A 13,529-nucleotide genomic window follows, 5' to 3' on the forward strand; every position below is an offset into this window, starting at 1 on the left:
AAAATTTATGCCATTTTCGTAATCAATCTAGCTGACAACTCATTTCGTATATAATTTTTTTTTATAATATTGGGGTAAAAAACTCAATAAAACACCATGGAATATACTATAGAATATAGATTGACCATGGAAATTGTTGGTCCATTTAATTCCATTAAAATCGAATAATAAAAATAATTATTTTTCTTTTTTAAATTTATTTTAATCAATGAGATTAGATTGTTAATATTGAATTAAAAATATAATTGAGATGCATATTTTGTAATTATTAAAAATAGTTAATATTTGTGTATATATTTAAAGAAAATGATTAAAAGTAAAAAGGGATGGGACCATTAATAAAAGGAAGAAGCAGAAACCGGGACTGCTTCCAGGGCGGCCCAACTGAAAACCGTGTGCACAGAGTGTGAGCCAGCAAATCTCAGGGAAGATCTGAAAATCACATCTGTTGGGGTTTTGACAGTAGAGGAAGAAAACAGAAGCAAGTAACCTGGATAATGTAAAGATTAACTTCATTACTTGAATAACCAATATGCCATATACATAAGTAGTCCGGATTACATGTGTTAGTTTACTAAGGAGAAAAAAAAAAATGAATGCAAAGAAGTTTGAACAAGAAGAAAACTGAATTTGATCTCCAAAAATCAGATCTTTTTCGTTGACTTGAGAAGCATTTATGTTACAATGAAATATGCCAGTTACCTAATGTGTAACTGCTCCCACTAATACATGACTAAAGCTTAGCTTACACACAAAATGTAGCTAACATACCAGTCATAACATCAAACATAAATCAACAACTACTCCTACTAACTTTAAGTATAAATTACATTGGAACTAAATCAAGTTACAAATGAACAAAATAAACAAAATGCTACTGCTTCTCTGGTTCAACTTGGATGCTGGTCTGCATGTTGGTTTGCTATTGCATTGCAGGCCAAAGTTCAACAACATCTTGTACCTTGCATACTAACAAAGTAGTGCATATTCCTTTTAGTGCATTAAGGAGAATTATGGTTATGGTATGTTAGACATCAATAGAACCTATATATTCTTAAAAAGAAAAGATATAAAAAAGTAGAGTGTTGAAATGACTATTCAATGACATTGAAAATAATATCCGGGTGTCCAAAATTCAGATTCAAGGGCATAAGCAAAGCAAATAACAAAGATAATGTAGAATAAATTCATAGCTTCAAATAAGCATGTTAGCAATATCAAATCAAACTGTTGAAGAGTCATAAAAGAAGTCACAAGAGTCTTAACAACAAAAATTCCCACTGCAAGCATATTCAGAAGCAAAAGTTTCCAGCATTGATCATAAAACATTTAGCTAGTGAATTCACTCAGACATGCATTTTATTATATCGCCAAAGGACCAACTATCACCTAACGATCCATAAAATGGAGCAACAATAAACAACAATTTCAAGCATTGTAAAAAATTTTAAGTTATAATGACTTTAGCCTTACATTATTAGAGACTCTTATTTTAATCAAACAATATAGAAGAAATTAATGCAAAACAATAGGAGTGTCACGATCTGAATTATAACTTGTACATGAACAAATAAAAAATCAATTGCTTATGGACTGCCCACCTCATCTGACCTTGACTCGTCTTCAATCACAGCCCATTTTTCTCTCTTAAGATTTAAAATTTCTTCATCACCGTCATTATAGTGCACCTATAAACAAATGAAAATTGAAGAAAATAATTTAATACATTCTAGCATGAATGGTCAGAGGAAAAACTTCCAGTAACATACTAAGGAAAAGAAAACACTAAAATGAATTTCTACTCATTAAACGTGTCACCTTGTGCTTCTTCTTAGCGGAATCAAATGAATGAATAAAACCTTAATAAAACCTGCAAAACAAAATTCATAATGGGAGAAAGAAATTAGAAGACATTCCACCTTTGAAAGAGAACAGTCTACATTTATCAAATTTTTTTTCTTGCAGCAAATAAAAGATCCAAGTGTGAGAAAACAAGGGAAAAAGAGCTTATATAATGATAATAAGCTTCAAGGCTAAGCAACTTTAATTCGTTGACATTAAAATTTGAAGGAAGGGGGCTCCAACATATATAAGCACAATCACACATTAGATAAATGCCCGCACGTGCATACGCATAAAAAAAAGATATAAACAAAAAAAATTCATGGTTTCTACTTCAGAGGATCACTTCTGCAACAATTGAATAATATATATACTTACTCACGGTCTTTGGGCCACCAGACCTTTACCTTCAAGCCGACAAGATTCTCACCATACTCCATAGAATCAGAAGCCTGGAAAATAATTAATAAAAAAAAAAATCATTTGTCTCCATAAGAATGATATGTAATATCAGTGCCTCAACCATGTTTAGACTGCGACATGCATGAAGAGAGTTTAATAAAAGGATTACTCCAAATTCCAATATTAAAGACAAAACACATTTAGCTATGATCTCAAGAAACAACAAATGAAAATACACAAGTTAGCACTCACACAAATGCAATAGTTGTGCAGCAGAGCATTCGATTGGTGGGTTTTCTAGGAAGGAATAAGGACAACATTGCAGGCATACTGTTTCCAAAGAAACACAAACAGGAACCTTGTGAAAATATCAAACTAATGTCAAATGGCTCTTGAAAGATAAGTTTCCTCAAAGATGGTTAAATGCAGCATGTCGCTAGACAGGTATAATTGTGAAAGAAGAAAAATCCTTAAGAAACAAAGGAAAAAAAATGACTGAAACAGAGGAGAAATTGTATTCTCCTGATGGGTAGAAAGAGTAAAGTAAGTACGACTTTGCATGCTTTGCTTATCTCGAAAGTAAGAAAGATTCTAATTGAATCCGTGAATCATTTTTCAGTCATTCATTGAATGATAAATAACTACAAGTGACAGAGATACACGAGTTAAATAACGAAAGATCCAATATTTAAAAATTGTATCTAGAATGACTGGAAAAGTAGAAACAAGACCAGATATAATTTGATCATTATGAGCAAATCCAAAATCTTTGTATATAGAGCCAATCATTCAACATGAAAGACAGACAACTTTTTTAAAGGCTAAAATTAAAAGACAACTTTTTTAAAGGCTAAAATTAAAAACTTCAAGAAAAGCTAAAGGTAAAAATCTAGATAATCACATGAATATTCAGAAGAAAGCCAATATGAGAATTAAGAAGAAAGCAAGAAAATATAAATGGCCTGTGAATAGCAAAATGACCATCAAGGATGCAAGAATGGAGAAATCATTAAGAGTTCAAGCCCACAAACATCATCAAAGGCCACATACAATGCTGGACTTTTACCTGGAAGAGAAGATGAAGAACAGAAAAGAAATGAAAAACGGAAGAAGGAGAAGGAGATGACGAAGAACCGGAAAAGGTCCTTGACCAAACTAATTTGCAACCCAAGGGGAAGGGGAAGGTGAAGGTGAAGGGGAAAGGGGAGAAGAAGGTGTCATTTCCCGAAAAATGTCTTACCGAATTCAAAAGGGTAAGACATTTTCCTTAAAAAAATACTTACTTTTCCCATGTTTGTAAAATATTTTACTTTAGAAAATCATTTTCAGCCCACCAAACATCAAAAAAGCCTGAAAAAGCTTTTATGGAAAAGCTTTTTCAGGTTACCAAACGAAGCCTATATGAATTTATGGTCATTGAGTATTGGGTTTATTATTGCAAGAAACAACATTTCTCATATTATCATGGAACTTGATTATTAAGGGGTAGATTGTATTAGCTTAAAATTTCGGTAGTGTCGGAATAGTGATTCAAGATCACTAAATCTGACGAATAAGATTAGAAAATTAAATAAAAATAATATTTAAAAGTGAGTGAGATATTAGAAATATTTTTAAATAGGTGAAATTAAAATTTAAGGAGAAATTATTAAATAAATTGAATCGAAAATGGGGTATCGAGACCTCTATTTCATAAAATTGAGTCGAAAATATTTTTTTAAATATTTATAGAGTGTTATTAATGTGGTATTAAAATTTCATTAGAAAATTTTAACGTTTGGGTGGTAATTAAATAAAAAGAACTAAATTGAAAAATGTGTAAAAGTTGTTAGAAGGATTAAATAGCTCAGTTACCAAATAAGAAAGGATCTAAAGTATAAATAAGCCAAGGGAGATATTTTGGGTGGCACAAGCAGAGAAAAATCATAAAAATTGAGGAAATGAGGGTAAAATTAGAAAATTACAAAATTAACTAAATAAAGATAGGATTAAAGTGGAAATATCTAGATTTCTCTTTATTTTCTTTATTCTCATCAGCCAAAAATGCCATAGGAGGGTTTTATGAGCTGGTTTTTCATAATTTTTGCATCAAGTGAGTAAATTCTTTCTTTATTCTTGTAAGTTTTGTATTTTTAAAACTTTTACAACTAGGTCCTACTATCTAATTCATTAGTTTTTGATTCTATGGATGATTTTTTAAGTTTCCATGGATGAGTGCTGAAATTTTATGGTGAATTAGTATGAAATGAAGCTTTAATTTGGTTTTGAAATGATTTATTTAAGTAATTTCAATAGAAATTAATGTTTTGGACCTAATTGTGAAAAATGTTGAAATTAGGTTTGGTGTTGAAATTCTGATTTCCAAAGGTTATGAAGTAGTTTAAAATGATATAATAAAGTGTTAATTGATGAAAAATCAGCTCAATTGATAAGTTAATTAAGTAGGGACTAAATTGTAAAACTGTAAAGTTTGGGTAAATGTGTAATTTAAAAAATTGAAGAGCATAAAGCATGAATTGAATTGGAATTGAAGTAGATGCTGATGAGTAAATAATTTTATGTTCTAGATCAAGAATAAGAAGATAAAAGAGGAAAAGGAAAAGTTGTCGAATAGTCCCTGAAATAGTACAACTTTTACAAATTGGCTCAAGTAAGTTCATATGGTTAAATTGTGCAATTATTTGTTAAATTAAAAATGATGTAATGTCATCTACATGTTACTATTGTATTGTCAATAATGTGAAATATTATAAAGATCGGATTGGAAGTTCAAATTGAGGAAAACGCAGGATTGAGTACATTCGTGTTGTGACAAGTGATGAATTGATGGATAAGACCATGGTTAATCCATGGCAAAGTTATGACACGTAAGTATGGTATTATCCATACTGAGCTATGATACGTAGGTATGGTATTTTCATACTGAGCTATGATACGTAGGTATGGTATTATCCATATTGAGCTATGATACATAGGTATGGTATTTCCATATTGAGCTATAATACGTAGGTATGGTATTTCCCATACCAAGTTGTGAAACGTAGGTATGGTATTAACCATACTGAGTTGTGAATCGTGGCACTGAGCAAACGACGTACTCAAATCCGCAAGTTGTCCCTTAATTTGACATGTATGGGTAAGTGATAGTTGAGGTTAAGTGTTGAATTATGAATTGATATTTGGGTATTGAGCTCAATTGAGTGAACTCATCGTTTGAAATTGTATTTGGCAGGAATTGTATGTTTAATTTTATTGATTGAATTAGTTGTGAATGCTTGGTAAGATTGTTATTTAAAACCTATGAACTTACTAAGCTCCCAAACTTTTTTTGTGTGTTAATGGTTTTTGTAGATTGCATGATATCGGTGGATCGGATCAACACATCGTAAAGCACTATCCAGAGTTACACCGGTAGATTTTGAATGCAACTTTTGATTTATATGGCATGTATAGGACAGGGTTGAAAGATGTAGTTTTGAAATATTGAAGATTGTATGTTTGAATATTTATGTTTTGAAGTTATTTTGGTAAGGTAATGAATGAAACCATTTTGACAAAATTAGGATAAATTAGTATATGGTATGTTGGTAGATGAAAAACTTGTATTTTGGTTGATTTGGTTGATTGGTTTGGACATATTTGTGTATTTGAAGGTTGTGTGCAGGTAGATTATAAAAAGGGTGAGAAATGTGGTCTTAAAATAGCCTCTTTTTTTTCACATGGGTAGACACACGGGCGTGCGCCTAGGCCGTGTGTGACACATGGTTTGCCCCACGAGCATGTGTTGTAGCCGTGTATCCCCTGCACCTTAAAATTTAGAAGCAGAATGCTCGGAATTAAGCACACGGACAGAGACACGGGCATGTGTCTCAGCCGTGTGGGTAACTTGGTCATAGACACGGTCATGTGATTTTGCCGTGTGAAACCTACACTTAAATTGTAAAATTTAAAATAACCACACGACCTAGCACATGGGCGTGTGACTTCAATTTGTTCATAGGATGTAAGTCAAAGAGTTACACGGGGTTAGGACATGGGCGTGTTTAACCACACAGCCTGCCCACACGAGCGTGTGAGCCATGCATGTGTGAAAAATTTTGTAGTTTCATGAAAATTTCTCTGAGACTCCGAATAAGTCCCAACTCGATTCTAATGTTTATTTTGGGCCTCAAGAGTCTATTAAGGGACAGTTAAAATGTTTTCATTTATGAATGGTAAATTTGACTCGATTTGATTATACATATTCAGTTATCCTCGATAATACTCTATAACTCTGTTCCGGCGACGGATACGGATTAGAGGTGTTAATAGATATTGGCCACAAGTTTTAAAGCTGCTTCATACCTAAGACGAGGATCGAACCCTCAACCACTAATTAAGGTAGTAGAGACCCTTACTATGACACCTAACTCCGTAATTTATTTACTTTATATATATATATATATATATATATATATATATATTATTCTACATGTGAAGTACTTTCTATTAAAGAGGTACAAGATCCCCGCATCTCACAATTTGTTGCAATTTTGCTTGCTCCATCTAAGGTTAGAATTTTATATGAGAATTTTGAATTTAATTGTTTAGAAAAAAAATAATTAGGATAAGTGATTGTAAAGCTGAACCCATATGATAAAATCATTATGTAATAAAAATGAATTTATTAAATTTTATAATTTTACCAAAAGCTTGAGACTAAAATATGTTAAAAAGTAAACTTATAAAAGACAAAATTCTATAACAAGAGCGATATAGTAAAAACTGTTTATAGATAATTTTATATTTTATTAATTAAATATTTAAATTTTATATTCTAATCAAATAAATAAAATAAGGTAATGCAATATTCTATTTGTAATTTTATATTCTCATAATTTTATTACGAGAAAAATGCAACCTTACTACATACTTTTATTTATGATTGCAAGATTCTCCTTGAGGATTTCCAATACCAAATGAAGCACGTGTAGGGAGTGTAACCATTGTGCTAACATGCTCGTAGGCCGAGGGAGCGATTTGGTTCATCCCTTTGTTACAAGTTTTTGTTTGTTTTATGTGAATAGTAGAATTGTTCATAAGTCAACTTAATCTTGGTATGTTTGAAATTTGAAAAGATTTGAGTAAAAAAATTTAAAGCGGTTTCAAATATGAATTGGGAATATATAATACAAACCCTAGGAATGAGGTAATTCAAAGGCCAAAAAATCCATATCCCAACCTGTTAAATCTTCTTCAACCAAGCGGTCTACTGTTTTCTTCTTCACCTCGTCATCAACAACAATAACATCAAGAGAACCGAATCTTTCTTCGTCGGCTTTCTTCACCTGATGTTATTGTTGTTGATGACGAGGTGAAGAAGAAAACAGTAGACCGCTTGGTCGAAGAAGATTTAACAGGTTGGGGTATGGATTTTTTGCTCTTTGAAATTACCTCCTTCCATGGGTTGAAAAGACGGATGAAGATGAAAAGAAGCAACTCTTAATGTTGGGAGAGGTAAAAAGGGTGGGGATTCTCTGTTCATGTGCCTTAGAAAACGATCTATCCTCACCTTTTTTACTTTTCTAGAATTAAAAGTTGGTTTCAAATTACCCACGTGATAGATTGGATATGATTAGGGGTGAAAAGGCAGCTGCTTTAGAGGAGAAATGGAGGACGTTGCAAGTTGTTCTTGGAGAGGAATGATTTGATAATGGAACAAGCTAAGTTGATGTTAGAATCTTACAAGTCCCAAGAAGCATAAAGTAGCTCTCTTGTTCATTGTTAAGACAAATTTTCTAGGATTTGCATAATCTGTAACTTTTGGTGTTTCTGTTAGGCTTTAATTCCAGTTTTCCTAATGTACTTGTTTTTGTTACAACATGCTTCAAGAATGGCCAAATCAAGCTCTACAAATCAAATGAAACATAGCTAAATTTGAATGAAATAGGACATAGATGATGCAACCTTGGTTTTTTTACAGAGTGGTTCAACAAATGCTCCCCATAAAATAACACAACATATTAAAAGATCATCCTTAAATAACATTACATTGCATACTACGATATGGCAGCCAAAAACCGACTGCATCGATCGGAACACATGGACCAACAAAAACTGAAATGGTGAGTAACCATTTCACAATAATATGCCACTTTGTCGTCATTCAAGTTTTATTTCTGGCTCTTCTTTTTCCATAAGTCTCCGAACATTTTAATCCCAGAGCCTTTGCGTTTTCCGCTTCCGAAACCATCGTCTATATCATCAGCTAAGCCTGGTGATCCGACATAACCAGCAAACCCACCAGCTGGTGTCTCGAACACGCCATTGAAATGCTTATCCATTGAGCTACACCGGTTTGAAATCCTCCCGTTCATTTCCACGCCACCGGAAAGAATAGCTGCTGCAGCATCTGCTGCCTTTCTCCATTGTTCTGTTTGTACCCTTAGCTTCTTCATTTCAGCTTCCAATGCCCCCTTTTGTTCTTCCACTGATTGAAGCTTTTCCTTCAATTGAGTTGTATTTGTTTTGCTTGCTTCCAGCTCCTCCCCTACTTGGCCCAACTTCAATGCCATTTCTTCTTCCTTAACTTTAGCACTTGAAATGTTCAAGTTCGCTTCATTGAGCTGCTTTTTCAGGTCCTTGTTTTCTTGAGTGAACACACCAAGCTCCTTTTCTTTTTCTTCTAGCTTGGACTTCAGCATATTGATCTCATCGTTTTTCAAAGCCAAGTCTTGGAAAAATTGTTTCTCCAGCTTGGATTCTGCTGGTGGTGCACTCGATATCTCTATTGCATTGGTTTTCTCATCTACTTGATCGACTTCTTCGGTTTCCACCTTAGGCTCAATTGCTGTTTTTTCCACTGTGACTTCAAACACATCAGTTTCTTGTTGGTTATCTTCAGAAACTTCTTCTCTGATGCTACAATCAGATTTCTTAGAATCTCGAGTTCTTTTCGGAGAAACCTTCTCATTAACTTCAACAGCTTCCCGAGCTTTAGGCTTCTTGGTCTTATTTTCCAGCTCTTGTTGCGCTTCTTTCTTTGCAGCTTCTGCTGAAGCCAACTGGTCTTTGAGATTCTTCAGCTCTTCTTGTGCTTGCCCCAGTTGAGATTCTAAATCCGCAATACGAGTGCCAAGCTTCTTTTGGTTCAATGGATCAGATTGTGGAGCACCTCTTGGTGAACGACGATCTCCAAGCTTAGGACTACTACGATCAGTAATGGATCGATGATGCAAAGGGTCTGAATCAGAACTCGATGGCCTAACCTGATGCGTCCCTCGAGGAGATTGCCTTTGTGGCATGTCCGAGCCCCTAGTCCTCATAAAAACACAAACATGTCATGTCAGGAAAAACAACAAACATGTAACACAAGCAAATCATGTCATTTTGCTTGAATGCCAAGATTATTCTACATACATGGAACTTTCCATTTCAATAAAAAGTATTAAAAACCCGAAAATATACTAGATTTAACAGTACTAAAACACAAACAACTATATTCATTAGTTCATGGCATATTAGATTCTCACCTTGATCTTGGCATCTTGGCACTTTCAATATTGAAGAAGTTTGTGAAGAGAAAACAGAACTAATTAGTCAAAAACTTGTGACCTGCAAAACTTAAAAGTACACCAAAGAAAAAAGTGAGAATGGCATATATAAATATACAATATATATGTATGTATATAAGAACACTTCGATCCACCATTGTAGCACCTTGCATCTGATTATATATAAGAACAATATATATGTATATATATAAGAACACCTTGGACTACCATATATATGAGGTGGGCACCTGCATTTGACTATGGTGTACAAAACCATGTAACGGAGGCAGGTTTGAAATCAACTTTCTTTTTCAATTATTTAAGGCAAGTGTATGGCTTTTGACTTTGACTTCTGGGGTTAAAAATCTCTAAGTAAAGAGTGATATCATATTTTCACCACAATGTAGAACATGAATTAAATGAGGCAAATAGTGGCACTGCTACAATGGCAATTTTATAATTCTGGGGCTCTCAAATTTTTGGTTTGGGGAGTTAAATCCTCAAACTTGTCTCTAAGATTCCTTCCATTTAAAGCTATAAACCATTGCCAAGTTCAGTTTTTTCCCCCTCAAGATCCCACTTTGGGTTGCACAAATGATCCTCTATAAAAAAATATCTATATATATACACACTTGTAGCTGCATTGGGCAGATGAGAAAAAACGAGACAATGCAAAGGCCATTTAAGATTATATCATTATCATCATCTAGTTTTAATTTGTTAGCAATTGAGTATCCACATAATTTTTTCAATACTACTTGGTCAATTTCCATACTTGCATAAGGCTTATCATACCTTTGTTCTAATACATATAGAGATAAAAAAAGAAATGGGGAAAACCCTAATAACAAATGAATTCAAGTATCAGATAGCAAACTTGTAAAGATCTTCTGCATAATATTTTTTTCCCACAGATAAAAGTAGAAAGTCATCCTAGTAGTCAAACCAAACCACATATAATCAAAGCACTATCAAACAAAAAACATATCCTCTAAAAATGAAAAAGAGATAATAAAAAAATCCCAAAAACAGTTTTCACTTTTCCAGTCCCTCATGTCTTTTGATGCCTCATATATATTTTTCATGGTTATTTTCACTAGCTTTTCTAGGGCAGTGCAAAAAAGCCCTTTTTTCACTCTCTATGTATATGTATATGTATATGTATATGCACCCCATTATATGGACAGTTAACCATGCATAAAAAATATGCATTTATAAACATTCCAAGGGCATTTTAGTAAATTTGAGTAAGCTAAATTTTGGTGTATGATTAAAGGAAGGGAAGCTAGGCATGCGTTGCCTCGCCTGTCAGGGTTTTCCGAGTCAAAATCAATGTAAGCGCCACCATGGCGCGTGATGGTGAGGTCAAGCAAAATGCAAATCAAAATATTACAAAAATAAAAATAAGGTTTGAAAATATTTGGCTTATTATGCAGACAATCAGACACAGTTCTTACTTGTTTGCTGCAAATGAGAAGAATTAACTCAAAAAATATTAAAACAATCATAATCTTAAAAAATAATAATAAACTTCAAAGCATTCTGCAGCAGAAGCCATGCAATGGTTAGCTAATAGAACAACTTTGTGGATCAGATGAAGTAGAACCCAGTTTTCATGTTGAAGATGAAGTTGAACCCAGTTTTCACAAGCTAATGCATGTTTTCCATAGCAAAGAAATTAAGGGTTTTAAATCACATAAAATGTGAAACTAGACTATGCAAGCTTCATAGCTGGGATTAAAACATACATGATAAAACCCTTCTTCTCATAAGAAAAAAAAAACAAGAAATAATGAAGAAGACGAAGAAGAAGGGATTATATATATCTTACCCTTATAAAAGAAAGTAGATGATAGCCATGAGAAAGCTTTTTGAGTACCGAAATGCAAGGCAATGAATGAAAAATAAAAAAGGGGAAAATGAAGCAGGATGGGGAGAGAAAGAGAATTTCAAAAGTTTGAATAAAAGCTGCAAATGGAGAAGTGGCATATACTACTCCATTAATAACATTTCATGAAAAAAAATATTTGATAATTTTGAATTTGAAATACTAAAGCTACAATTTTTTTTCTATTATTGTCATAATTATAAAAAAGGAAAAGGACAAGAGTGTAAATATGGGGAAAAGATAGATGGTAAATTAGAAATAGAATCTTGGAAATCCAAACTGTATCTTGAACTCTTGTCTTTTTGTCTCTTTTCAAATCTTCAAACCTTTTTTTTTCTTTTTCTTGTATTACTGTGCATGCACATGCATTTGCATTACTATTCTTTTCATTATTAATCAACCATTCATTTCAATATTTCTATTATTTTTGTATTTAATTTATTTAATATATTATGTTCATTTTGTATTTTTTTACATTTTTAATTACTTTTTGTATTTTATTTATATTGTGAACGGCATTCATATGAAAATTTATATGTATATTTTTTATTTATTTTGAAGCGATTTGATAAATAATGTAAGTTTAAGGGTTAAAAAAGTAAAAATTAAATGAATAACTAAAATAAATTTTTATAAAGTTGAAAGGTAAAATAAATTATTATATATTTTTAAAATTATATATAAAAATTTTATTTGAATATATGAAAATAAGAAAAAAATACGTATTGCATTTAATACAATAATATTTTTATTATTATAAATAATCCATTAATTGATTATGAAATGTACTTAATTGTGAATAAAACCCTTTATTATGCAAAGTAGAACGCTATTATTTGGAAAACACTAATATAATTACACAACGTAAGATGAATCAACTTTATGATTAATTTTATATAATTTGGTTAATGTATTTTTTTTAAATATTACTATTATAGATTCTGATCATATTTGTTCTTTTTGAGAAAATATCTAAAATTACCTATAACTCCTCCCAACCTATAAATAGGAGGATAATTCATTTCAGCTCACTTGAAGTTGAACCCACAATCCTCCTGCATTGACAATAATACTTATATTGACCGAACTAATACTCAATCGACTAATTATATCTTAATTAACTCTAAAAATGTACTAAGGGCTCTCTTTAACCGCAAAAAATATATATTTTTCTAGTATATCAAAACACGTCAACTTATTTTTAATAAAGGTAAATTACACCAACAATCATTCAACTTTGAGGTAGCTGACAAAACAGTGACTCTGGTTTCAATTCATTCACTCAACTTTCGAAAAATATCAAAACAGAATTTTTATCCATTTTTCGTTATAGACGTAACGGAAAAGTGACATGGTAGTTACCTGACCACCACGTTATTTCCAACCCAAAAAATATATAAGGGTAAATGACAAAACAGTCACTCAACTTTCAATTCAGTCACTCAACTTTCAAAAAATAACAAATCGGTCTTACTAAATTTAAAAAACCGGACACCCAAAAAGAAGAACAAATAAAACCCTCGAATGAATTCTTCTTGTTCAGGAAGAAAGCAGAGAACCATGGCTTCCTCATTGTCATTAACCCAAAATACCATTTTCGATATCCTTTCTAGATTACCCCTTAGGTTCGTGACTTGATTCAAATCCCTTTCCAATGACTGGGCTTACCTCACCTCGACCCCAACTTTCGTTGCCAATCATCTCCACCGCTCTTCTTCTGATCCATCTCTCATCCTCCTTTGCTACAACACCTAGTCCAATTTCGACTTTGGGATCTTACTAATCACTTACCTAACCTAGAATTTCACTTGTCAACATTTGGTTGTCTCTTTGGAGGAACTGTTTCCTTTGTTCCCAAAAATCAT

At 32.4% G+C, this 13,529-nt stretch overlaps 1 protein-coding gene and 1 long non-coding RNA gene across 5 annotated transcripts; both read right to left on the bottom strand.

Annotated features, from left to right (window-relative positions):
- Positions 1–629: 629 nt before the first annotated feature.
- On the bottom strand, positions 630–3,593 carry LOC108482856 (uncharacterized). 2 transcript variants are annotated; one of them, XR_008286180.1, is made up of 5 exons: positions 3,311–3,593; positions 2,221–2,294; positions 1,819–1,870; positions 1,602–1,688; positions 630–969 (listed from the first exon to the last, which is right to left on the bottom strand). It is a non-coding gene; the product is annotated as an uncharacterized LOC108482856 (long non-coding RNA). The 2 variants fall into 2 exon arrangements; XR_001870964.2 differs by lacking the exon at positions 3,311–3,593 and adding an exon at positions 2,497–2,692.
- Positions 3,594–8,159: 4,566 nt separating this feature from the next.
- Positions 8,160–11,848, bottom strand: LOC108482852 (interactor of constitutive active ROPs 4). Of its 3 annotated transcripts, none has more exons than XM_017785937.2 (3): positions 11,608–11,848; positions 9,756–9,837; positions 8,160–9,537 (listed from the first exon to the last, which is right to left on the bottom strand). In XM_017785937.2, exons 2-3 carry the CDS (start codon positions 9,767–9,769, stop codon positions 8,397–8,399), a joined length of 1,155 nt encoding a protein of 384 aa, XP_017641426.1. In that variant the 5' UTR covers positions 9,770–9,837; positions 11,608–11,848; the 3' UTR covers positions 8,160–8,396. The 3 variants fall into 3 exon arrangements, with proteins under 3 accessions (XP_017641426.1, XP_017641427.1, XP_052887312.1); XM_017785938.2 differs by having other exon boundaries at positions 9,756–9,845; XM_053031352.1 differs by lacking the exon at positions 11,608–11,848 and adding an exon at positions 11,525–11,543.
- Between the last annotated feature and the right edge of the window lie 1,681 nt (positions 11,849–13,529).

Source organism: Gossypium arboreum, chromosome 1 (assembly GCF_025698485.1).
Source record: "Gossypium arboreum isolate Shixiya-1 chromosome 1, ASM2569848v2, whole genome shotgun sequence".
Classification (NCBI taxonomy): domain Eukaryota; kingdom Viridiplantae; phylum Streptophyta; class Magnoliopsida; order Malvales; family Malvaceae; genus Gossypium; species Gossypium arboreum.